This window comes from Phoxinus phoxinus, assembly GCF_949152265.1.
Source record: "Phoxinus phoxinus genome assembly, chromosome: 6".
NCBI lineage: Eukaryota > Metazoa > Chordata > Actinopteri > Cypriniformes > Leuciscidae > Phoxinus > Phoxinus phoxinus.
Window position 1 is genome coordinate 34,307,628 of NC_136881.1, and position 25,124 is coordinate 34,332,751.

Consider the following 25,124-nt stretch of genomic DNA (forward strand, 5'->3'; position numbering starts at 1 on the left):
CCAAGACTCCATTAGCTATGAGAAATTGAGATCGCCAAAAATGTGACATGAAATACAACGCCTAGAAATCCCCAAAAAACGTATCCGTGCACTTTCCTCTCTGAGTGGAATATCACCGAACCGGAACTCCGTTTGTCTGATGACTGTCAGAATGACAGTTGACGGATGTAAACGCGTACATGCAATACTTGTGTTAATGTGGCAGTAACACACCTCAATGGAGGAACGGAGTAACCTTCATATGTCTGTGCTATTAAATAAGATGTAAACAGGTAGCTAGCCATAAACATTGTGTTAGTTTAACTAGCTTTAACTTACTCAGCAAGAGTCTCTAAAACTATGGAAATAGAACATCAAGTATAGAAGAAAACAGCTTGTGTCCCTTGTGGCAGTACCAAAAATGCAACACATAAATGCACTGAAATGCGAATTGAATTTGAACCACATGAAATCTAACTTGCGCAGCTTAAACTGTTTACATTCATACATTCATACAGTATGTCTCAGGCCTAAGAGTGAAAAAAAAATCTAAATCTCTCCACATTTCTTTTTCTTAAAATATTTTACTTTCTGAGAGTTGCTGAGAGTTAAAAGTCTCTTGTTTTTCTCTTGTAATCCCTGAAGGCATTTCTTCATTCTGTAGTACTTCAGTGTGCTTGTGTGAGTCGTCTTACTAATGACTTTATAATACTGTTGCTATCGCAACTGTGCATATGCGTGTGTGCCGCTCTTTACACAATTCAAGGCAGTGACGTTTAGGCACTTATGGGCAAACTTGTTTATAATGGGCAACTATCAAGTTGAGTCAAGAGTGCAATGAATAAGATAATTAGAGAACCGGTCTAATTAGCACTGATCTTCAACCTGTTTTCTTTATTTGGCAATTAAGCTTCATTTCATAAATAGACAATCACCCAAAAATGAAATTCTGTAAACTTTATATAGAAATTTTATATAAAAGTTTTTATATAGAATCTTAAAGGGTTATGTCAGACGCTTCATAAAGGCCACACACACATGCAGCTAAATTTGGTTGTCAGTTCACCTTAATCCTGTTCTGTACACACACAGCTCAGTAATTTACAGGAGTGACAACCGCATTCTACAACCGATTTACAAAATTCTACGCAGTGTGTACGGAATCGAGCTGAACAACTAGTAGTTGTTAATTACGAATTTAAAAGAGCGTTAGAGAAGTGTCCTTCTTCTGTATGTGTGCCGCAGAAAAGGACTGGAAAAGAGAAACAAATACAATTCTGAATAAAAAACAATTAATTTTAATATTTTGTAATTAAACAGCTTTTAAACATACTTTATCACTAGAAATTCTGGCAAATGTTGTAAATTTTTGGGCATAAAGTGTTCTTTAAAATTCAGACAAGAACCCTATGGTTCTATATAGAACCCTACTGAACCTTTTTTTTTTTCTAAGAGTGTATGATTAACATAAAGTATGCTGTCAATGAACGGGAAAGACCAGTGTGAACATTCTGCTAAGCAAACCCTTTTGTGTTCTATGGAAGAAAGAAAGTCATTCAGGTTTGGGACAACATCAGAGTGAGTAAATGATGACTGCATTATTATTTGAGGGTGAACTATTCCTGTAACTCTGAAGTCTGCTTCATTATCTCGGCGTGACCTTTTATTATAGATCTTATAAGTTATCACATAAGAAAATTACAGTTTGGTTAATGTGTCACCTGCTATTCTCAGTTAATGCGTCATTCGTTTAATTATAAAAGTACCTGTAAAGAATTAAATGCAAAAAATGTTTTTTTTTTTAGATGATTGATTGACCTGCTTGACCAAGTTTTCTGCTGCTAACAGAAGCAGAACTTTTTTTTTTTTTCAAATCAGAAAGCGGTGGTAATTATAATTACAGACTATGATGTGGTCGTTAAATACCTTTGTGCTAAAATAAAATCTGTCTTGAACAGTAGTCCATGAAAAATCTATCTTTTTTGGTGTTGACACACCCTCTAGCATCCTGGCATTTGCCCTGACATTTGTTTTCTCAGGTTTTATGTTGGGTAAGTGCACTGCACCATGAACAGCACGATTCAGGTTTACATTCAGCTCTAGGCACATCCTCAAACTCTCTTTCTGTCTCAGACAGATAAGACGAGACATAATATATTCCATATAATAGTGTTCCTGTTTCTGTGTAAACTAGGTGCATCAGTGCCTTTGAAGATCTACACTGTAAAATATTGCCAGGATTTTCAACCAGCACATTCTAAACCTACTGTCAATTTGTATATATATATAGACACACATACATAGATACATTTACATATCGTCTACTCATCACATTTATTTGTATAGTGTTTTATTCAATACAGATTGTTTCAAAGCAGCTTCACAAAAATAAACAAAATTCACCAATTATAAAAATACTTCAATTTCTGCTGTAAAGCAGCTCTGAAGACAGCTGTCATTATTTAGCTCAATGTAGTCCAATGTTGATTCAATGTAGTTCAATAAGAGTGTCAATGTTCCAAAGTTCATCAGTTAATGAGTTCAATTCACCTATAAAGCAGCTCTACTGAAGACAATAGTGCTGTTATTCAGGTCAGTTCAGTGCTGTTATTCAGGTCAGTTCAGTGCTGTTATTCAGGTCAGTTCAGTGACATTGTTGATATTGCAAAGTTCATCAATTGATGAGTTCAATTCAGCTATAAAGCAGCTCTACAGAAGACAATAGTGCCGTTATTCAGCTCAATTCGGTTCATTGCTGATTCAATTCAGTTCAGTGACATTGTTGATGTTGCAAATTTCATCAATTATTGAATTTTGAAATTTACCTTTCATGTAGTGTGTAACATATATCTAAGTGAACAAAAACATCCTGCAAAGTTTGAAATATGAAAGTGCACCGTATATACAGTTATTGTCTTTCAAAAGTGAGAGTCGACTCTGAGTCATTTTTATGAATCGTTAGAAGACCGAAGCTTTTTCTCTGACTAGATGACGTCAACTTGTCAAGTTATTTGAATACGATACGCCCACTTATTGCGCTCCAAGGCAAACTTGAAAACATCAGGGCGACGAGACGCTGTATTCTCAAGTGCGGCTCAAAAGCAAACTTTTTTCATCTGCCCAAGGAGGAGCATTTGAAGACTAAGTGGCTACAATTCACTATACCACAGAAGTATAGTCCGAGCCTTGTGCTTTGTTCGCGTCATTTTGAAGACGATTGCTTTTTAAATGCACTCAAACTTGGATTCGCGAGCCGGCTGATATTGAAGGAAGGTTCAGTTCCAAGTGTATTTGCATCAGCTTCCTCCTCCGTATCACAACCTGTAAGTGTTATTAATAATTTTTGCTTTTATATTTTATGTAGCATGCTTAATAATTATTTTGTTTGTTGTGTAAGCACCGTTTAGCTTCTAGGTCTTCAATGGCAATTGTATTGAGATATGTGAAGTGTTTGTCGTTGTTTTCGGAGTTGTCTAAAGAATAGAGTAATACCTCGTAGTAACGTAACTGCATTTTTTATTTTTTTGTAAAAACGTTATGTTTATGCATCGGGCTAACGCAAACAAAGACTGATTGTGCTTTTACAATATGAACTCTGGGCTATGCTCGCTAACATAACATTACATTCTTTATCTTATTTTTCGTTTTTTACTACAAACTATAAAGCAGTGGACTATAATCATTATTATAATACAATTTAATTGATAAAAGCATCATTGTACTCCGTGTTAAAAATAAGTTTTATCTCTGTAAACACTGCTGGGTCATCTGACCAATCAACACAGATTAGCGTCGCGCAGAGGAGGGGTTTGAAAAACGAGTCGTTGAACGAATCATTTGGGAGTCGGTGAGCAAATCAGGTAAAAATAAATGCATATTATACGAAAACAAAAGTGTTTTTTGTCATTGCATGCATGTAAAACTGTTGTTGAGGACTCCCTAAACAACATTAGGAACATTTTAAATGTCATAATAGGTGCCCTTTAAATAAATTCAATGCAGCAATAAAACAGCTCAACAGAAGATAAAAGTATCATTATTCAGCTCATCTCAATCCAATGTTGATTCAATTTAGTTCAATAAGAGTGCCAATGTCGCATAGTTCATCAGTTATGAAATGAGTTCAATTCAGCTATAAAGTAGCTCTACAGAAGACAGTAGTGTCATTATTTAGCTCAATTCAGTTCGATAGTGTTAGTGGAGTCAAATCGTGAAATCGATTATATTTCGGAATGTTAAGCCCCAACTGAGGATACATACTGGATGCACAGCGTCTATATACAGTAGTTCACATTATACTGTCTTACACACGCAAACAGTGCGAGCATGAAGGTTGCACTGCAGAAGGTGTTTATTTTGGAACAGCTTTCACAGTTTCATAGGAACCAGAGGCTATTTAAGACACACAACACCGCTTTCATGTATTCAGCATTGCTAACATTTGATTTCTTTCAGACAGACTTTTTTTGTGTGTGTGGGAAAACTTAATAATCTAATTCCAGGTAAAAAATGTTCAGCCGTAAGCATTAGTTAGGCCGCGTGTTGAAAAAGCTCTTAGCTGATGGTTTTGAGATTGCCTCCTGAGATCTGACTGAGTACATCGCAGAGAATAAAAATTCTCCTGATTTAGAAACAAGAAATATGGTTCAAAACAAGTAGGTCTATAATGCCCGAGGAAAGCTATTCGTTAGCATTCCCATTCAGAGTTGAAATGTGCCATCTTGGCACAGACGTTTTTGAGACAATCCATAAACGCAGAGTGATATTAAACATTTATTTACACCATTATCTGTTGCCTCCTTCACACACCAGCATTGAATTACACAGTTATTTCGAAAACAGCTGTTCACTTGCTCTAGTGGCTTACACATTTAATTTTCATTTCAACACAAATCTGTAGATGTTCAGTTTGTAAGGCCTCCTCCAGACTGTCTCATTACATTTTACCAATGTTCCCCCATCATTAGAGGCATGTTATTTATAGAAAACCATTAAGGGCGATTGTCCTTTACTCCTAAATAATAAGACTGATAGAAATGTGCTTGCATTTTATTGGTGGACCTTTAAATAATGAGAGCATGAGAGAGTATGTACATGAAAAAGATTATTTTCAGGATATGACCCCCCCCCCCCCCCCCTTATTCTTCAAAATATCTTCCTTTGTGTTCAGCAGAATAAAGAAATGAATACAGGTTTGAAACAACTTGAGGGTGAGCAAATGATGACAGAATTTTAATTTTAAAGTGAACTATCCCTTTAAGATTTTTTTTTACAACATTTTGACAACATTCAACTTTGTCAGAATGTTCCTAAGTGCAAGTATTGATAAAATCTCCAAAAATCTTTTTTTTTAAGGAGAAAATTATAAGCTTGTTGCTGTCTGATTGTATGACGGTTCTTACAGAAGATTTTGCGGATAATAATCATAATAAGAATGCAGACTATTTTTGTCGGTGACTTGCTTGTGACAGGGAGTTCAGCACTTGGCGATGTGTTGTAATGCTTAATATATTTGGAACAACCCAATAAATTCATAAATAAATGTGTGCGTGCGCTCAAGCTCGGAGGATCTCCCTTTCTTGGCTCATTTTGAGTCAGAAAAACAGCGAATTGCTAACTGGAGACTCGCTGTGATTGGATCATTTGAATCAGTGAGTTGTTGACTTAAGAACAGATTGGTCCAATTCACAAATGAACCATTCAGTGCAATTTGCAAGCCGATTTAACGGGTTAAATGGAAAGACTAGCTCGTTCACGAATCGGACACCACTATCACGTCATTCTTCAGTTCAAAATAACGAGGAATGATATGTTATTATGAAATGTAGTGGAGTAAAAAGTACAATATTGTGTTTTGGAATGTAGTGAAAATCCTTTGTTACTGCTTACTGTCCACCATGGTTTTTGAGAACACAAACTATTCCTACTTTTATTCTTAAATAATAAGTTAAGAAGAAGAAATTTGTTCATAATAATGTTTCGTGAATCCGGCCGCTGGAACGCAATTTCCTCTTCACTTTTTAGATTCTTTGACATCTGACATGATTGATGACTCTATGGTCTGCGGTGCTCCACAAAATCACCCAGTGGACAAAGCTGATCACTTTATTACTTGTTGTCCTATTGGACGACATTAAAGGGAATAAAAAAGTATGACATTTGCCAGGTTTAGATCAGTGAATTTGGCAAGATTTATTGAGGAGATGATGGGAAAACTCTATGGTGTTCTCAAGTTTGATTTATAAGGCCCTGGAGCTGACTATGAATTGCGAGTTGTTGAATTTACAGTGACTGGCGTTATTTTATCACGCTTTGGTTGATAATATACACACTATTTGCAGAAGGGCTGCGTATTTGCAACCTGTGGGTTCGCCTGACACATGCACCCTTCTTTATCTCTAGAAACACAATGTGTTTGGCATATATGTCTGAAGGCTGTTGTCAAATTGAGGAATTTAACCCTGAATATAGCACATGTGAGTTTGAATGGCATAGCCTTGGACACATTCTGCTTTCAATTTAGTGTAAAAATCCCCCTTGCATCCATAAAACATGTGCTCACTCCACTGAACTCCTCTGAAACTGTGTGCTTTGTTCTTTGCTAAATGCAAAAGTGAAAAGGTTAACATGGATTGGCAACTATTCAAACTGCAGTGAAATTCAATAAAGGCAAGTTGTTTGTTTGGTTCTCTAAACTTCTCCTGATGTGGATGTATCGGAGTTAAAGAAAGGAAATCAAAACATGACAAGGTTGGGAAAAGGGTAAAGGCAATCATGAGTCTGAATTTTCACCAGTGCAAGGTTGCATAACCTCTCAATGAATTACATAAAGTCAGTTCCAAAATTTTGGCAGAAAGTCTGTATAAAACAGCAAGTAACAAAATGATTATTATTTTTTTTTTTAACAAAATCGTGTCACACTTATCCTTCACGGAGAAGACAATCCCAAAATTCATTGCAATGACCTAATTTACTTTCAAGACATTCAATTTAAATCAGTGGTTCTTAATCTATTTGACTCAACCCCCTCACTGCCCAACACAATATTCAAATAACTCCTAACATATGTTAAAGGACAAGTTCGGTATTTTACACTTAAAGCCCTGTTTTCAGATAAGTTCTGATGAAATAGAACGGTTAAGATTGAAATTTGGACACATGCTGTCCACACACCCACACACCTCCACAATGGCTGCATAGGTGCACTGGAACAATCCTTCCTAAAAAGCATTAAACTTTCATTTACAAAGACGTGAAACTCACCGAGTGGTCAGGGGTGTTCACTGATATGCTCACACAAAAATCGCTGCAAAAGATGCTTTCCAACAGGTTTTATCATAGTTTTTGTAGTACCGTACCTCACAGCACATCCAAAACAAGTCAATGGAGTTGGACAAAATCTACGATTATTATTTTTTATTTATTATTAGGAACTAGGAGTGTTGATAATAGGTATATTTATTAACCACAATTTATTTTGTGATTCCAAAAGCTTACATAACAATGTTCTATAGTAAAAACAATATGTATTGAAAAAATATATACATTATTTCATTTTACATCTTGATTTTTTAGAATACTACTGTATGTAGACAACAGACAACTCACTAGGTTTTAAACAGAGTTACAGACTAACTGTGATCTTGCTGATTTAACCCCACTGTCTTTGTCTGTCTTTACAGGTTCTTGAGAGTATGGAGGACAATAAACGGAAGGAGATTCAGATATTTGAGTATGACAAGACAATCACAGAAGCTGAAACAAAACTGAAGCAGCAACAGAATCTCTATGAGGATGTCAGGACAGAGAGGGACGTCTACAGCAAGAACCTGATCGAGGCCAAGGTAAAATGTGTGTGTGTGTGTGTGTAGACCTTTATATCATAGATCTGCTCCCAATGAATATGAGTGGAGGCATAGAGGCCAGTAGATCCGTGGGATGACTTCTTTGGGAAATACGCCCCACGGAAGCTGATGTGAAATTGGCGTGAACATTAATCTTTGTCCGGGAATCCGTCCCATATGTACGAAGTAGGAAATAGCAGGTAACCTATCCTGCTGTGCGGATTTAGGCTTGAAACTCTACAAAAGTACATGAATGCAGATGCTTCTAGCTGCGCAAAAATCATTTTCACGCATCAATACGTTCCCAAATGTGTCCAAATGTAATTCATAGTGCAACACAAGTTGCTTTCTCAGCATGGCCGCAAGGAGCTCTATGGTGGGGCCAGTTTTCTCTTTCAGGTCCTCTACTGTCACTGTGGAGCAACAGTTTCAAGAGACTTTTATTGAGCAAGTTACTGTAATTAAAGGAATATAATTACATAAAAAATAATGTTTCTGGCCTGAATAGAAGTTAATGAAAAAATAAAAATAGCAGGCATGAAACCAGTTATTTGTCAATTCACTGATATCTTAAGGACCCCATCAAATCTAAATGTATTGGCTTTTAGTCCATGTGTATACACGGGTTTCTGTGCAACGTCATCACGTAGATGCGCGCGCATCTAAGAGGCAGAAAGCAACAGTCTTTACGGCTATATCTAGCAAAGCAGAGATGACGCGGAGCTGTTGTGCTGTAAACTAACCTAAATGCATAGGGTATGTCATGTTTTTATGATTCGCAAACTTAGTTGGACAATTTCATACTAGTCAACTAACTAACTTTTTACATAATGTTATATTAATATGCAAATGAAACACAAGCAAACAGATTCAACTCTGAAATTGCAGTTTATTATTGAGTCAACAAGAATTTACAAACAATACGAAATCTACGTTAATTACAATGTTCTTTTACAGAATTCGGCATAACATATAGCGGTCTTGCCTCTTGGATGCGCGCGCATCCGGTATTGTTTGTATACAAGAAACCTGTGTATTAGCTTTGAAGCTAATCTATATGCTAGAATCTTTAGGAGCTAATGTGCTCCTTAAAACTAACATTTAGCATATTCACACATTACAGTATTTTTCTTCCAGAAATAGGATCAAAATATTGATGACTCATCCTGCACTACACAGATTTTTGTCCAGTCAAATGCTCTCTAAAATAAGCAAATCATGGTTCGTTTCTGTGATGTAACTAAAACCTGTTTTTTAAGAGACAAGCCTTTCAATATGTCAAACGTTCTGAAGTTTGGGGTTGGTAAGATTTTGTATGTATTTGTATCTTATGCTCACCAAGGCTGATTTTATTTGATCAAATATACTGTAAAAAAACTGTTTCATATTTTAATATATATTTTTTAAATATTTCCTGTGATGGCAAAGTTGAATTTTCAGCATCATTACTCCAGTCTTCAGTGTCACATGATCCTTTAGAAATAATTCTAATATGATGATTTGGAGCATTTCTTATTATTATCAATGTTGAAAACAGTTGTGCTACTTAATATTTATAATATTTATAGTATAAAAAAAAATGCTGAAAATATTTTGTAGAAACCCCAATATTTTTTATTTCAAGATTCTTTGAGGGGATACAAACAACATCGATTTGAAATAGATTTTTTTTTTTTGTAACAATATAAAATCCTTTTTCTGTCACTGTCACTGCACTGGTCTTTAGTAGACAAATGAGTGAAGCCTTGAAAACTGCAGTGAGAAAAGTAAAGTGTAAGACTTCTCAATATATATTTTTCATGTCTATCAATGACCGTGCTTTGTTGTCAGCTTTTCCTTGATGACCCATTACTGCTCTGTCACTTTTTTTTTCCTGTGAATGTGTGCATTTGTGTTTTGAGTGTGACTGCTTGCCTGGCCAGCTGTCTTTGTGTCTGTCTCTCACACGCCTCCTTGCGTTCACTTTTAGGATCTGAATGCTGAGATGAAACGCAAGGTGAAGAACATGAACCGCGAGTTTGAACAGCTGAAAGATGATATCACCATAAAAGAGGTGGCTTTAGACAAGGAGCGCCAGGAGTTCCAGCGCATAGAGAGAGAGAGGGAAAATATCAAGGTAACTCGTTTTATTCTCAACTACCATGTCTTGCTCTCTTTCTTCTGTTTATCTACAGGTCTAATGTTAATATGCCTAGTCAGTGTCCCGAGGAAGCATAGTGGGACACGTTTCCAGTGAAAATATTTGTCCGTCCTCATTGAATGTGAAACTATCGCACAACTTGACAGTCTCAGCCAATCATATTTAATGTGCAGTTATGAAGTGGAATTTTTGTCCTTTGAGATTGCATGGTGAGCGGGCAACACAATGCAATGTGCAGACATATAAACCATGAATGTAAACTATAAACTAAAAATGTCATTCCAGTTTGGACAAAAACTCTAATTTACATTAATTATTACAACTAGTTAGGTTAACTAGTTAAGTTTAAATAATCAAAATGACATGAAAGTATAAAATTATCGCAATTATTTTGTACATACCACAATTTCACACAATTTCAGAGTCAAATGCAGTTTTTGTCATTTTATAAATGTTCGGATACCTCATTAAATTGTCCAAAATTCCAACTATGTAAAAATTAGCCATTGTTCATTGAGTTCATTTTGTGTATTTTTAGAGATTCTTTTATAATTTTTAATACATATTAAGATTTCGTATATTTTGTATATACAACAGTTTCGGTACTCTGATTTATGTATGACCCCAACAGCACTGAGACTTTTCAATCTTTGTATCACTCTGCTTGTTTATATTTCCTTACAGACTGGCAGGCTGTGCATTATATTGTTATGCTAGTAGGTGGCAGCAATATACTTTTTTCATGACTGAGTCATTGACTCATTGAACTGCTTTGTTCAAAATTGCTGATTCATTCAGGAACTAAAAATTGTGTGTTCCTCGAAGACGGTTCTATGGTGATTTTTTCGTTGGTGTCGCAAAACCAGACAAACTAACTGAAAAAGTAATTGGCTAAAACAGACAGATTGTCTAAAAAATTGTATTACCCGAAATGCGTTAACAGCACTTTCGTCATGAAACTCTAGATGGTGCAGGCTAATGGGTCCTTAATGCAAACTGCTGACAATTACATCGTTAGCTACATGACACAAGCTTATTGGTTCCTGTTGCATCTGTAGCCAATGAGCTTGCTGCTCAACATTTAAATAGTTGGTCAGTGTTTCAAAGTTCCTCTGAGACCCTCCACCTTCCCCAGCTCCACCTGTGTAGATCTGCTATAGGTAATTTGTGCAGCATGAGTACAGTATGTCTACATGGTCACAGCAGCGTGTCTCTGTGTATGTATTGGCAATAGCAAGTCTCTGTAATTGCTCTGCAGCAGCAGCAATAACAGAAGCAGCAGCATAGCCAAGAGATAATACACTAACATTGTCATGCTAAACTCTTCAGAGAGTTGTTATGATAGAAATATACATACATATCATTTAAATCATTTCTTTTACTTTTAGTGAAAGTTTGATTATTACGTTTTTCTATATGCAGACTGGTCACGGTCTTCATAGGTGCTCATTTGCGGTGCTTGACATGACCAGACAGCATTAGGAAAGTAACCTTGCATTCATCTTTGAGGAGATATTTTTCATAATCCTTTCATTATTACTTTCCAGATCTTTGTGCTTATCAAATACAATGGCACGTCTCTTCTTTTCCCTGTCATAAGCTTTCAATATCATCCCCACAAAGGATAATAATGGAATATCAAATAGGATGGCACAAAAAATGAAAGAAATAAAAGAAAACACAAAAGATCCCTCCATATTTTATGACAGAAATATAAATCTTTGTTCAGAGAGGGCTTTGACTCTACGCACTTTCAAATTCAACATCTGACATGAAAGACTTAATGAATATGCAGTGGTTTTTGGTGGTTATTGGAGTTGTAAATTATACATGACCTTGCTCTGTGTTATAGAGTGAGGGGTGTGGTCGGATGGGAGGTTAGTCAGAGAAAAGGACAAACAAAGAGAGAGAAAGCCTGAGTGAATTATTGACCAGCAGTCCTATAGGGTTGAACGATGCAACAGATCTAAAGTTTAGATTTACACGCAGCATAGCTAATGCACACATGCCCCAATATAACAAGATATATGAATTATATATCCCTTTTAACTAACACACCTGGTTCAACTCATCACCTCATTAGTAGAAACTGAGAGGCTGTGTTCGAAATCGCCCCCTATACCCTCATTCACTATTCACTAAATTACTTCACTAATATAGTCCTAATTTAGTTCCTTCATTTGAAGGAATAAATGAAAACGAGTGAGTGAATTCGGATACTGAGTGTGTTGGAAGGGCTGCCACTTTTGCATAGTTTGTGCTTGCTGTTTAATAATCATTTGAAACTTAGCAAACTGGCGTCTCCAGTAGTAATGAAAAGATGCATCTTTAACTCTTTAATGGAAACTAGCATGTATAAATCCTAATGAAACAATTTAATAATCAAGTAAAAAGGAATTTATAAGTGTATGTCAGTACGCTGTAGCCACATTGGATCAGTGGTTTGGAAAATGTATGGATGACTCAACTATGTGGGTGCAATCTTGTCGCGAGACACAGGAATTCATTTGGCGTGACCGTCACAGTGCATTATGGGTATTCTCTAGCCGTTAAGCTTACATTGGTTGTATACTCATTTTTGCGGTTCATTGTGGGATTGAGTGCACTCGATAACGTCTTCTATGGTTTTGGACACCACTACAAATGGCAGTCCCCTCAAATAGTGGCCTATTTAAGGGTTAAGGGGGCGACTTCAGACACAGCCCAAGACTTGAATTGGGAAAAGCCACTGGAAGGCAAGCCTGCAACCAATGCAAGAGCCACATACCTTCTCATCTCCCAATATTAAGACAATCTCTGAATTGGTGTGTCTGATGAGGAAGAGATCCAACATGTGCAGTGACGAGGGTGTCCTCAGGACAGGTTTAAAAAGCACTGCTCTAAATGACGCCAAAAATAAACAAACAAAAAAAGATACCTTTACCTTGTAGACCATTGATTCCAATACATGTTTTTTTGGGTCATGCATTAGTGTTAAACATGACAAGTTTCTGGTTTTGAAAAATATTAAACAAAGAAGCCAACATAAAATCTCAGACTTTTGGAATCCATTCTATGTTAATATCTGGAGAACAGTGGAATCGGTCCATCAGCCTGAACAGATTGTTTCAGAGGAGTGTGGACCAGTGGTCCGAACAGATGGTTTCAGACTGGAAGGTTCCTCCACACATGGGGTGGAGGGTTGTGGAGTTCTGGACGACAAGGGTGGAAAATTTCGACTTGCAGATCACAGACTTATGAGCTGTCTCAGAACTAAATAGATCCACGGATAACTGACAGCCTTTTTTGATTAATCCAAACACTGTCTTGGGAAGCGTATAGTCGAATGCTCTTGAATATTCTCTCCTGGGTGACTGCTGAAGATCCTTAAAAGCTCATTTTGGGGGAAATATGGTCTGTGCGTTTGTAAGGAACTAGACAAAAAGAGATTCATTAATAAAAGAAAATGGGTCTCAAGGGCTGGTGGGCAGCTACCCAACTTGAGCAGCTTACCCAGCATGCCACAGGAGGTGCTGTCTGGCGCCCCGACTGGTTATCAGGAAGCATGATGGCTCTGATGTTCACCTCTCCTTTGAACCATGAAGTGAAAAGGCAAGACGCCCAATGGAAGAGAAAAGGGAGAGAGAAGACCAAAAGATGCACTGAAGACTGAAACGTTGGGAAACTTTACAAAGCAAACTAAAGTCTGTGAACTCGATGCTGACACTCTCATGGTAGACATCAACGTAATCTTTGGAGAGCATGCTTCCCCCTTGCTAATCAAAGTAAGAGGCATGTTTGAGCCGAGCTCAGCACTCCCTCTGTTTAGATTCCTGTACTAATGAAGGAAAGCCACAGAGAACAGTAGAAAAAGACCAGCCGTCATCACGAACAGAAGAGCACTTGCAATTACTTCCAGAGGACGAGAATTTCAGGCAAGATCCTTTGATAAACATTCAACCCTTCCACACAGGAAGCTAATTGATCATCATGAAGACTGAGTCATAAAGATCCGTGCATCCTGCAGTGGAAATGAACTTTCACACCATAAAGGGGAAATCAAATTTTAAAGTTTCACGTTGGTTAAGATGTTTTAATGTATTCGTCTCTTGTGCTCTCCAAGGGTGCATTTATTTGATTAAAAATACAGTAAAAATTTAAAATAACTGTTTTTATAATGTATTATTTTTAAAAATGTATTCCTGTTATGGCAATACTGAATCTTCAGCAGAATTACTCCAGTTTTCAGTGTCACATGATCCTTTCTAAATCATTTTAATTTGCTGAATGGTGCTCAAGAAACATTTCTTATTATCAGTATAAAAACAGTTTTTTTGTGAGTGTGTGTGTGTAAAACAATTTTTTTTCAAGATTCTTTGATGAAGAGAAAGCACAAAAGTACAAAACAGCATTTATTTAAAAAATATATATTTGTAACGATGCGTCATACTGTCGCTTTTGATCAATTAAATGTGTCCTCACTAAACTTTACTATAACTATTTGTCAAGTATAATTAGCCATCATACGCTAATTATTTTTATTTGCTAAAAGTCCTTGTGAATTTTCATGGACAATCCATTTTACTCCTGCAAAGTGAAAACTAATTATTTATGTGAAAAATGTTTAGCAGCTACTGTAAATAGCTTGCTTTATTATATCAGCGGACACAAATAAAGTCTTCCCAGAACAAGATTTTGGAACACTTTTCGGAATAATACCGGTAGTCATGTTGTCACATAAATAGTGTTACATGAAAACCTTACTTATTTTTACTGTAATCCGTGTATAATTGTTTCAGGCATCACTTTACAAATAAAGAGCAAAAGGAATTAAATAGACTGATGGGAAAGGAAATCGGTTGCAAAGAAGATCGACAAACAACTAGAGAGAAAGAACGAATGAGGGAAATGACGAACAAAGGCAATCTTTCATGTTTTGAGGTGCCGCAGGGACATGATGCAGAAAACTTTAAATTGATAGGGAGTTCACTGCAGGCTTATGTAACCCTCTCTGGCATTTCCTTTCTTTCACCTACATTCATTTGTTTTCTTGGTTTTTGTGAGCCCGTGTCTCACCCTTTGCCTTTTGTACTCTAAAGCATACAGGTGCCCCAGAGCTGCAATTTACTTCTGCTTTCTTTTACCTTCTGCCTTTTCCTTCCTGCTCCCCATCACTTCTCGAGTCAAAGCCATCATCAGTTTCCCTTTTAAACAAGAGGAAGACAGATCCAGAACATCTGAATGAAGACAGGCTTTGCATTCACAAACCTTGCAAGCATTTTTTGGAGCTACAAGTATTGGCATTGCTGCCGTTACTATTTAGTAGTCTAGCTTTTCCAAAAATATGCAGTATTGTGGTATAAAGTTAAACTGCTGCAACTTCTAAACTATCCACTTTTTCCATGTAGCATTGGATTCGGATTCATTTGAGACGGATTCAGTTTCTTCAAGTGGTTCACTTGTGAAATGGTTTACATTAACCTTTAAAATGAACTGATTCATTAATTTGAGGTCTTGCAAGTCATTGTTACATGTTTTTGCAGCAAGATACAGTATTTAGTTATTGTACATTCACTTCCAAAATTTAAGGCAAATTATTACTTTTATTCAGCAAGAATGCATCAATTGAACAAAAGTGAAAGTATCAACGTTTATACGTTTCTATTTTAAATAAATGCTGTTCCTTAAAAAAAGTTATCATAATTTTCATTTATTCCATTTATGTTTGGTCTTCTGAAGTGAAGCGATGCATTCGTGTAAGAAAAATATCCACATTTAAAACTTTATCGACTAAAATAACTAGCTTCCAACCACTTCTTCACCACAATTTTCATTTTTGGGTGAACTATCCCTTTAAATTGCTTCAGTGCAGTTAGCATCTTTTCTTTATCCGAGTCTATTCTCTAAAGTAGCTTTACTGTAATTGAACTACTTTGGGAGTAACTTGTAGTTTGGCATGTGACAGTTTCAAAGCAGCTTTCCGAACACTGCTAACATAGGAAGTCATATGTTTCATTTTTTTGAAAGTGTCACCAGTCTGTTGCACTCTCTGTGCTTTGAGGAATACGTAATTGAGCTTTAAGTGGTTGGCAGCCTTTTAGCATGTCGTTAACAGTCATTTCTGTTTTTAGTCTTTACTTCATGCCTTTTTCTTATGTGTCATTTGCCACTGGCTTCAGATGGAAGGCCATAGAATGTGAGAGATTCATTATTCAATAAAGTTCTCGGCCACATGCAGATGGAAGGAGGCAGGAGAACGTGGCATTTGCCCATTTTCTCATAAAACCTTAATACGTCTCATTTATTATTCTTACGGGATGTCTCTTAGTTAGTCTTGGGTTTGTGTCCATAATGAACTGTGAAGGAGGAGGACATGGAAAGCAAGGAAATGTTCTGTTCGACAAGCTTGGGGCAGATTTTGTGATTGACTTATTGAACTTCTCATGACTGGAATTTGATATGCAATTCTGAGAAAATCTAGGTTTTATTTTTATTTGAACCAATAATGAACTAGAACTAGATTTTAAACTAGACTAGGGGTTAATTTGAAGTAAATATCTAAACGAAACCTTGCTTCACTAAGCAAATTTGTGACATTGGTCATGTGAATTCCTTTGTACAAAAGATCAGATTTTCTTGCTTTCCACTGAAGCACAAGATGCTCTTTGGAACATTCTCAAATCATGCTGGAGGATATGGATCATCAGGTTTTGCACAAATAAGTCTACTGTATATGCCAATTCAAATATATGTTCTGTCCCTTAAGTTCTGTGGAAGATAAAATCAGAAGTGTATAAATAATAATATAAAATCAATATATATATATATATTAGTCATGGAACTATATATGGTGCAGGCTGGTGAAGGACCTTATCTCAATTTGCTTGCAATTACAGTACATCATTCTCTATAGGGCACAGCTGATTGGTTCCTGCTGTATCAGTAGCCAATGAGCTTGCTGCTCAACTTTAAAATACTTGGCTGTAGCAGTTTGCAGCACACTTTCAGAAACCCTCCACTTCCCCAGCTCCACCTGTATAGATCTGCTACGGGTAATTCATGTATGCTTGTACCACAGCAGCATGTCTTACTTGCTCACAGCAGCGTGTCGTATTTGAATTGACATTAGCAAGTCCTGTACTTGCTCTGCAGAAGCTTATTATACAATATTATAATATCATATTTATATAACATAATATTTTATAGTCAGATTGAACCTCACCGTTGGCATGGCAAGGAACTCGGAAGACATGCTTGGAAGACATCTAAGTGTTTTGCATTACACACAACTCTTTGGTCACGCTTCGTTCACTTCATCAGGCTGACTGGTAAAAAAAGGTGATTTGCACCTCCGTCATTGTCACCTCTGTTATTAATTTGTCAGATACACTCTGTCAGCCAACCTACATATCTAACAATTGTCAGCAATATTATGCCTATGACAGAAAGTCAATATCACCCTTTGGTAAATGGTGACAAACTTGGGTTCATTACATTTCCATGGAGCAGCTGTCATAGCACTCATTCTTCGGCTTCACATTTTACCTCCCAATATCCGCTAATCCTGTCAGAGTGCGTCAATGTCAAAGCATAACCCTTGCAGGAAATGGGGGTTGTTGCTACACCAGTAATGATTCTATGTCAAGTCTGGGAAAGTGTTAAAGGTGCTGTATGTTTTTATTTTATTTTTTCACTGTACGTAGGCATAAAAATACCATAATATATTTGCAGATATTTAGGAAACATACTGTACTTAGATCACATACTCGTTTCTCTTAAAAACAATGCTACAGCCAGTTATTTTACTTTGAAATGTGAGTTCGCTCACTCCCGTTGAGTGTCCTCAATCTAGAAACCTGTGTGGTCGTTGAGTCTGAGGAGGAGGGGGCGGGGTCAACTCTTTGCAACATTTTGAATTTGGACTGCAGTACCCATTTCAACCACTTGTCAATATTACATACTGCACCTTTAATGTTACCCACACAACTTAATGGATTTTTTCCATCTAAACTGGTTGTATCTTTCAAGCCTAGCTAGTAGTGAATGTTGTATAAGCAATTGGATAACCATATTAAGCACAGTAACGCAGAGCTGAAGCACAACCAAAACAATGTTCTTCCGCAAAATGCATGCAGTTTTTTTTTTACCGCAGGAAGGCCAAAAGTTATATTGTGTGCATTTTAATGATTAAAAAACAACAACATTTATCTCATATTCATGTAAAGCTTTAATCTTTAAACAGTATGAAGAGTAAATATATGGGTTTACTATTGCTTCATCATTTCTTTCTCCCCCCCTGAGCTGAGCTCTGAAGTAACTGCTTTGAAATCATTCTGAAATCAGAGTAATTTATGCATGTATTTTAACCCAAATGCTCGCAACATCAAATTACTTTGAAACTGTTGATCAACAAAAATCACTGTTGATGAAAATGTAAAAAAAAAAAAAAAATTAACATTGCAGGATATAAACAAAGTGCTCACAATGTTTAGAGAGCGATTTCCCCTCATGAAAGTGCGTATCTATACCACAAATGTTATTTTTCGTACCATTTATACGCCAAAAATATTTTTTGGTGTGCATATGCTACGCACTGAAAACCCTTGGGTAGGATTAGGGGTGGGGAGTGCGTGCGTATAACACGGCATAAAGTGCATATCATATGCACACGAAAACTGCATATCATATGCACACGAAAACTGCGTATCATATGCACGCTAAAACTATTTTTGGCGTATAAATGGCACGAGAAATAACATTCGTCGTATAGATACGCACTTTCATGAGATCGGGCTGGAATGCCGGTTAACTGACCTGCTTATATATGCGATTATTAAGTTACATCCACAACATATACATAAAACATATATTGTGCAGACAATGAAGAACATTTGTTGAATTCTTGATACATGTTTAAATGTTTATACTTTTTTCAAAAAGCTTGCAAATTTGGTTAAAGTTTCAAACATTTTAGTTATTTTTCATTACCAGGAACTAAAATGGTACTTTTAAAGCCTGAAATTAAGTGTAAAATGGACAAAAGCAAATTGATATGATACATAGACCAAATATTCCTTACACTGTAAATATATATATTTTTTAAGTTTTGAAGAAAGATATTTGAGTATGTTTTACAAATAAATGTAAAAAAAAAAAATAATAATCTGTGTAATTTTAGCATGATAGCACACCCAAAATGACCATAAACACTTGGAAATACCATTTAGAGGGATAGTTCACCCAACAATTAATATTTGGTCATCATTACTCTTCCATATTTCGTTACAAACCTGTATAACTTTTATCTTCGGTGCAACATTTCTTCTTTTTTGCACCACAGCGTTTTTCAAAATAGCCTCTTTTGTGTTCTGAAGAAGAAAGAAAGTCATACAGGTTTTGGAACGACAGGAGGGTGAGTAATGATGACGGTGATTTTCATTTTTTGGTGAACTATCCCTTTAAAGGGCATTTTCAAGTGTTTATAAGATGGGTTGCCTTACAGACGGCTTCATAGGAAGCAATGCCCTTTTGTCCTGCTGGTCTCTTGTCTCCACACACAAAGTCCATTGTGCCACGACATTGACCTTTCAGCTCTTCCTGTTGTTGTTTATTACCTCAAGCCTTGACAAACGTAACAAGAAAGAAGCTCCTGTGTTCTTTGAAGCCGGCCAGCGCGGAGTCTGTCTACTGGCTAACCCTCACCCCATGAAAAAACAATTAGGCCACTTCATAAGAATTGATTAGCATGTTAATGAATGGGCTGCACTTTCTCATCACAAGAGGCTACGGCAGGGGGTAATGAGGGGAGAGGTTGCTCTCAGCACAAGCCCCGTCCAGCTGGTTGTTATGCATGCCGAGAGGCGTCATCGATCTCGGAGAAATCTTATTACATGCTCCAGACACTGTCTGCAAATGTTTAGCACTGAACCGAGAGAGGAGGGGAGAAAGTTTCAGAATTTAATGTCGTAAAAAGGAAGTGATGATGTGTAAGGAATGCAGCCGGATTTTAAATGATGTCCTCCGCTTTTTTTGAAATTTCATCGGCATTCCGCGCGCGGTAAATGGGAGCTGTGGTGAACAACCTTTAAAAGGACCTCTCGCACTCGGTCCCGGTTCAGTGTTAACAAGCCAGATTTTAGACCAAGTCAAAGGTCATCTTGTATGCACACTGTTGTCCAATTTCTATTCTGTCAGAGAACTTCATCAAGGCTCCAGAATAAGAAAACGCCCCCTGAAGTCTCTTAAAACATTTATTTAATTTGTCTGCTAACAATTTTCAACAGTGAACATACATGGCTCACAGCTGAAGTCTGTCATTTTTTATGAAAGTCTCCAATGATGTATTATAGCTTTAATAGCATTCTTTTAAGGATATGATGCTGATGGAAATACCATTTAGAATATTTTTGGACTAAACCGAAAACTCTGGTGAACGTGATTTCACCAAGTGCAACATGTTCCTGGATCAACATCTTTGTTGATCCTGGAACAACATTCCAATCAACCAATCAGATTTAAATGAACAAATTAAACGCTCAGGGAGGAAGGAGGCGGGAACCGGCAAACGTTGAACGTAACTTTAATAATAAAAGAAACAAAAGCAACAAAACAAAAGTATAGAGGTAGCCCCTCACTTATGACTGCCGCATAAACGAAAACAAAACAACAACATAAATGTCCCAGACCAGGTCCTCTCTCGTCTTTCATTGACGTCACTCCTCCTTTAAACCTTCCGGATCTCCTCCGTGTGTGGCTTCCGCTCAGTTCTAACGGCTCTCTGCCCTGCTTGCTTCTTGCCACAAAGTGGCCTAAACAATTAGGCCACTTCATAAGAATTGATTAGCATGTTAATAGCAGGCAAATGTTATTTACTTATCATTTCCCTCTGATTTTAGGGATATGATATGTGTAGAGGTAGGTTTAGGGGTAGTAATAGGACAACATTTTCGGGGAGGGAAGTTGTTCCAGAATCAACAAAATGTGTTGATTCAGGAACATGCCTTACCTGGCAAAATCACGGTGTTCTTATTATTCTATGGCTAACTAATAGCTAGCATTTTATGTATTATAAAAGCACACAATGAAAAGACATTCCCACACTTTTTACAAAATTACAGCTTGATTGCAGTTTTTTTTTTTTTTACTATATTTTCACACATCATATGTTGTCTCATATTTCATCCCAGGCTCCTTGATAACCAAGTATTAAAAAAAAAAAAAAAATGGTGGTAATGACGCCACAACCTTTATTTTTTAATTGATAGAAATTATCATCATATATAATTTTCTTTTTTTAATTATTCATTATTTGTTTAGATTTTAAAAAAGGGACAGTTAATATTTAAATATTAAATATGAGATATTTAATATTTTTTCAAATTTTTAGATAGAAATATATTTCTGGGACAAGTGTAAAACATTAAAATCTGGAACTAAAGTAACAAATAGAAATGGGGAAGGCATGGAAAAAGTGACAGTTTTAATGTTAATTTTATACTGTATATCAAGAATAAAAAATAAAACAAAACAGATAAGCAAAAATGAAAACAACATTCAGCACTTACTGTACATATCATCACAAGCCTATTGTAGCGTTGTGGACATTAGTAGTGTGTGGGCTCTTGGAGTGAACCTGAGCTGGATGTTGAACAGGATCTTTGGTCTTTAAGACAACCAGTCGACTGCTCCTGACTCTGCCTTTCTTGCTCTCTCTCCCTCTCTCTCAGGGGATAAAGGTTAAGACCGGTATCAAATGAAGTGTAAAGCACTCACGCCTATCTACCCTCTGTCTCTTTTTTATCTTTCCCATCTACTTTTTTTTGGTCTGTTTTCTACCTTCTTGGCAGACCTATATGTTTACTCCACTGCATTTCCCGCAGGCGACCAAAGAAGTGTCAAAGGGTGAGAGACAGGGATGGATTTTGAAGTCAAATGACTTGATGAACAACTACAGTCTCCCACCAAGGGAAACTCACTGCAACATTTTGAGCTCTTGCACAACTTCTGACAGACATACATCCTGACTTCTCGGTCAAAACGCCTGTCTTGTCAAGTTATTAGTGTAAGAACATGCAGCAGGTTATATCTTGTGAATATGCAATAAGCGTGGGGTTGAGGAGAAGGGGATCTGCCTTATAGATCTGTCGGCATCTATTATTATGTCATTAATATTAATCCAACAACAAAGAAAAACTGTGGCCAATGGTTTGGCTGGATTATATTGTTCATTTTAATAAGCCATTTAAAACCGAACATGAAAACAAGATCAAGTTTAAATGAAATAAATGTAATGCTAATTTAAATGACAGGCCTCCTGCTTCTCAAAGTCAGAGAGTGTTGAATGTATATTAATGTATTAAAGCCAAGAGTCACACTGTGCCAAGTACAATATGCAAAGAATTTAAATAATTTTTTGACTACTCATTTTATTACTTGAATAATTACTTTGAGAGATGTATTTTATTTTAATGTCTGCATTCAACTAAGAGATCACAGGAGTAATAGAAAACCACCCCATAAAACATAGAGGATAACCAGTGCAAACTTAAGGCCTGGGTATTCCTAATTTTCCTCGTTTCTATTCGTCTGCGGTCTTACTGCGCTTACGGCCAGAGGAAGTGCAAACGTTTATTTTGTACTTTTGAAAGCTATACAAGATTATGTTCAATAATAGTTGTTGGTGTGGTATCAAGTGGTATCACATCGTTAACTTTCACGAGATATCTCACTCTAAAAAATGCTGGGTTGTTTCAACCCAAATTTGGGTCAAATATGGACAAACCCAGCCGTTGGGTTAACTTTTTTTTAACTAAAATTTTTAACCCAACGGTTGGGTTCATCCATATTTGACCCAGGTTTTGGTAAAAAAAAACAAAAAAAAACAGCATTTTTTAGAGTGTAATATGCTGTTATTGTCAACCATGCACAAAACTACATTGAACTTGGTTGAAACATCATGCGTCGAATGACGCGAGGGATAAGGCACAAAAAGCCTGTTTGCCAACAAAAGGAATATCAAATCTGACATCCCAATCAGAATCAGACTAAATGAATTGAATCTGTAATAGAGCATATTGCTCTCTCTTGATGTGGGGTACACAAAACACAACAAAAAATGCAGGCAGCAAAAAAGTGAAGGATTTAATATTACTGGTTAAAGTTATTTCCCCCTGCCTGTTCTGCCTGGGTTACATCAGCAAAAAACAAAAGCTTTTTAAGAGGCAGAGAAAATGATTACATGTTGATGAATGGCTATAAAAACAAACATGCAATGATGAATTGCACATAATAGAAAGAGAGGCGTTTATTAGTAGAGTAATTGGAGTAATTTTCTTTTGTACTTTAGGCAAAAATTACAACAAAAGGAAGGACATTGTAATAGAATACACCATGAACTGTAGTCAGAATACCTGACTACCGTGACCAACCCTGAACTTAAACTCCTGAATGTTTACAGACACAAAAGAAGCCAGACACAGACAGGCCTCGGTGCAGGAGGAGGACACGCTGTGCTCCTACTGCACACAAAATGAGATGGAAACACAATTGCACTTTTGAACCTCATGCGCTTCACATAAATCAGAGACAGATTCGATCCTCCCTATGCAAACCTCTACAAAGAGCACCTATTGTGCGTGTATGTGTAATGTTTACTAATGCTGTGTCAATGTAAACCTGTTTATCATGTCAGTAAAGCGCATTTGAATCTTGAATTTTAAGGAAAGAATGCAAATGGTTGTGTTAAATATGTCAAAAAGGTTGCTGATGAATATTGGATTACTCTTTATTTCGATAGTCCATTTTAGACATTCTACTATAACCTATAAGTAACTTTACAACTATATCAGCTAATGCTCATTAGATTGTAAGTGCAATAGACCGTCAGGTCAGGGTTACTGTTAGTAGAATAAGTTGACATGTACTTGAAAAGTTATTTATAGTTTATATATAGTTTATAGTTAACTTTAGTTTAGTTTAGTTAAGTTGGATATTTAAGTTCTCTCAACAAATGTTAAGTTGTTATAACTAATCGCAGCCACATTTTTTACAGTGTACTTATACACTGTAAAAAAAAAATGTTGGTTTAACTTAAAAAAGCAAGTTACCTTGTTGCCTTACAATTTTGAGTTCGTTGTAATTAAAAATTTGAGTTAATACAATGAAGAAGAATGGTTTAATAAACAGAAACTCAAAATAGTATGTTATCTTCACACATTAGTTATCAAAGTTGACAAAATATAAAAAATTGTGATAACAAATCATGAAAATATATTTTTTACAGTGCAGTTACCGAAGTTTTTAATTCCAAAAAGATTTATAGATTTTGTCAGCAATAATCAATATGAGACTAACATATATGCCTAATTGTAATTAACCGATTTTAATACAGATTAAAAAAAATGCATTTGTCATTTTGCACATTGTAGTCAACTGAAATGTTTTTGTTGGCTAAAACAATTGTTGAAATAAAGTTAAATAACCTTGTGTATAAACATGAACACTAGTTAGAGAGATTATATTGTAACTTGTATTCTCTTCTCTTTGGCATCGATCTCATTGTTCCTACAGGCTGAGCTACAGAGGATGAGGCAACAGGCTCAACAGACGAAACAGTTCATTGAGAAACAGGAGGCAGAGGAACGCGAGCTGCTGAAGACCATAGCAGATGCTAATGCTAATGAAATCCGGCAGAAAAGGGAGCTCGATCAGGTACAGACAGGTGGAAGGTTTCTGCGAGTCCTTGTGCATGCGTGTCCTTGTGTTCCTCCTTCAATAGAATGTTTCAGTTAAGGATGAAAGAGACAGTAATCTAGGTTCACTCAAAAGTCATTAGATCTGGAGTCTCACTTCTGAGAAAGTCCAGTGGGGCCACGGCTAACCTCTCTTTAAAAAAAAAACGAGAGGAAATTGACTCACCGGGGAGGTCTAAATTGGTCTTGGCATTCTGAAACATTTAGAGCTTCTGATCTCAGTAAGTCAGCAGTCGAACCTGCTTAACCAGCTGACCAGACAAATCATTCAAATAGCGGGCACTGATGTGATGATCTTTTTTTGGTTCGTACAGATAGCAACTTAAAATATGCATCTCATGATGAACATATTTTCATTGTTTTAAAATGTATTTTTTTAATATTCATTAGAGGCTTAACATTTAAAATGTCTAGGTGGTGTCTGGAAAACGC

At 36.4% G+C, this 25,124-nt stretch overlaps 1 protein-coding gene across 1 annotated transcript in view; it reads left to right on the top strand.

The window, feature by feature from the left end:
• The window catches only part of cfap58 (cilia and flagella associated protein 58), a 124,798-nt gene that overhangs the window by 20,281 nt on the left and 79,393 nt on the right, over positions 1-25,124 (top strand). The window contains exons 10-12 of the mRNA XM_079617086.1: positions 7,662-7,823; positions 9,793-9,939; positions 24,511-24,651. Of these exons, the coding sequence (XP_079473212.1) occupies positions 7,662-7,823; positions 9,793-9,939; positions 24,511-24,651 (450 nt within the window). The remainder of the gene's footprint in view (positions 1-7,661; positions 7,824-9,792; positions 9,940-24,510; positions 24,652-25,124) is intronic.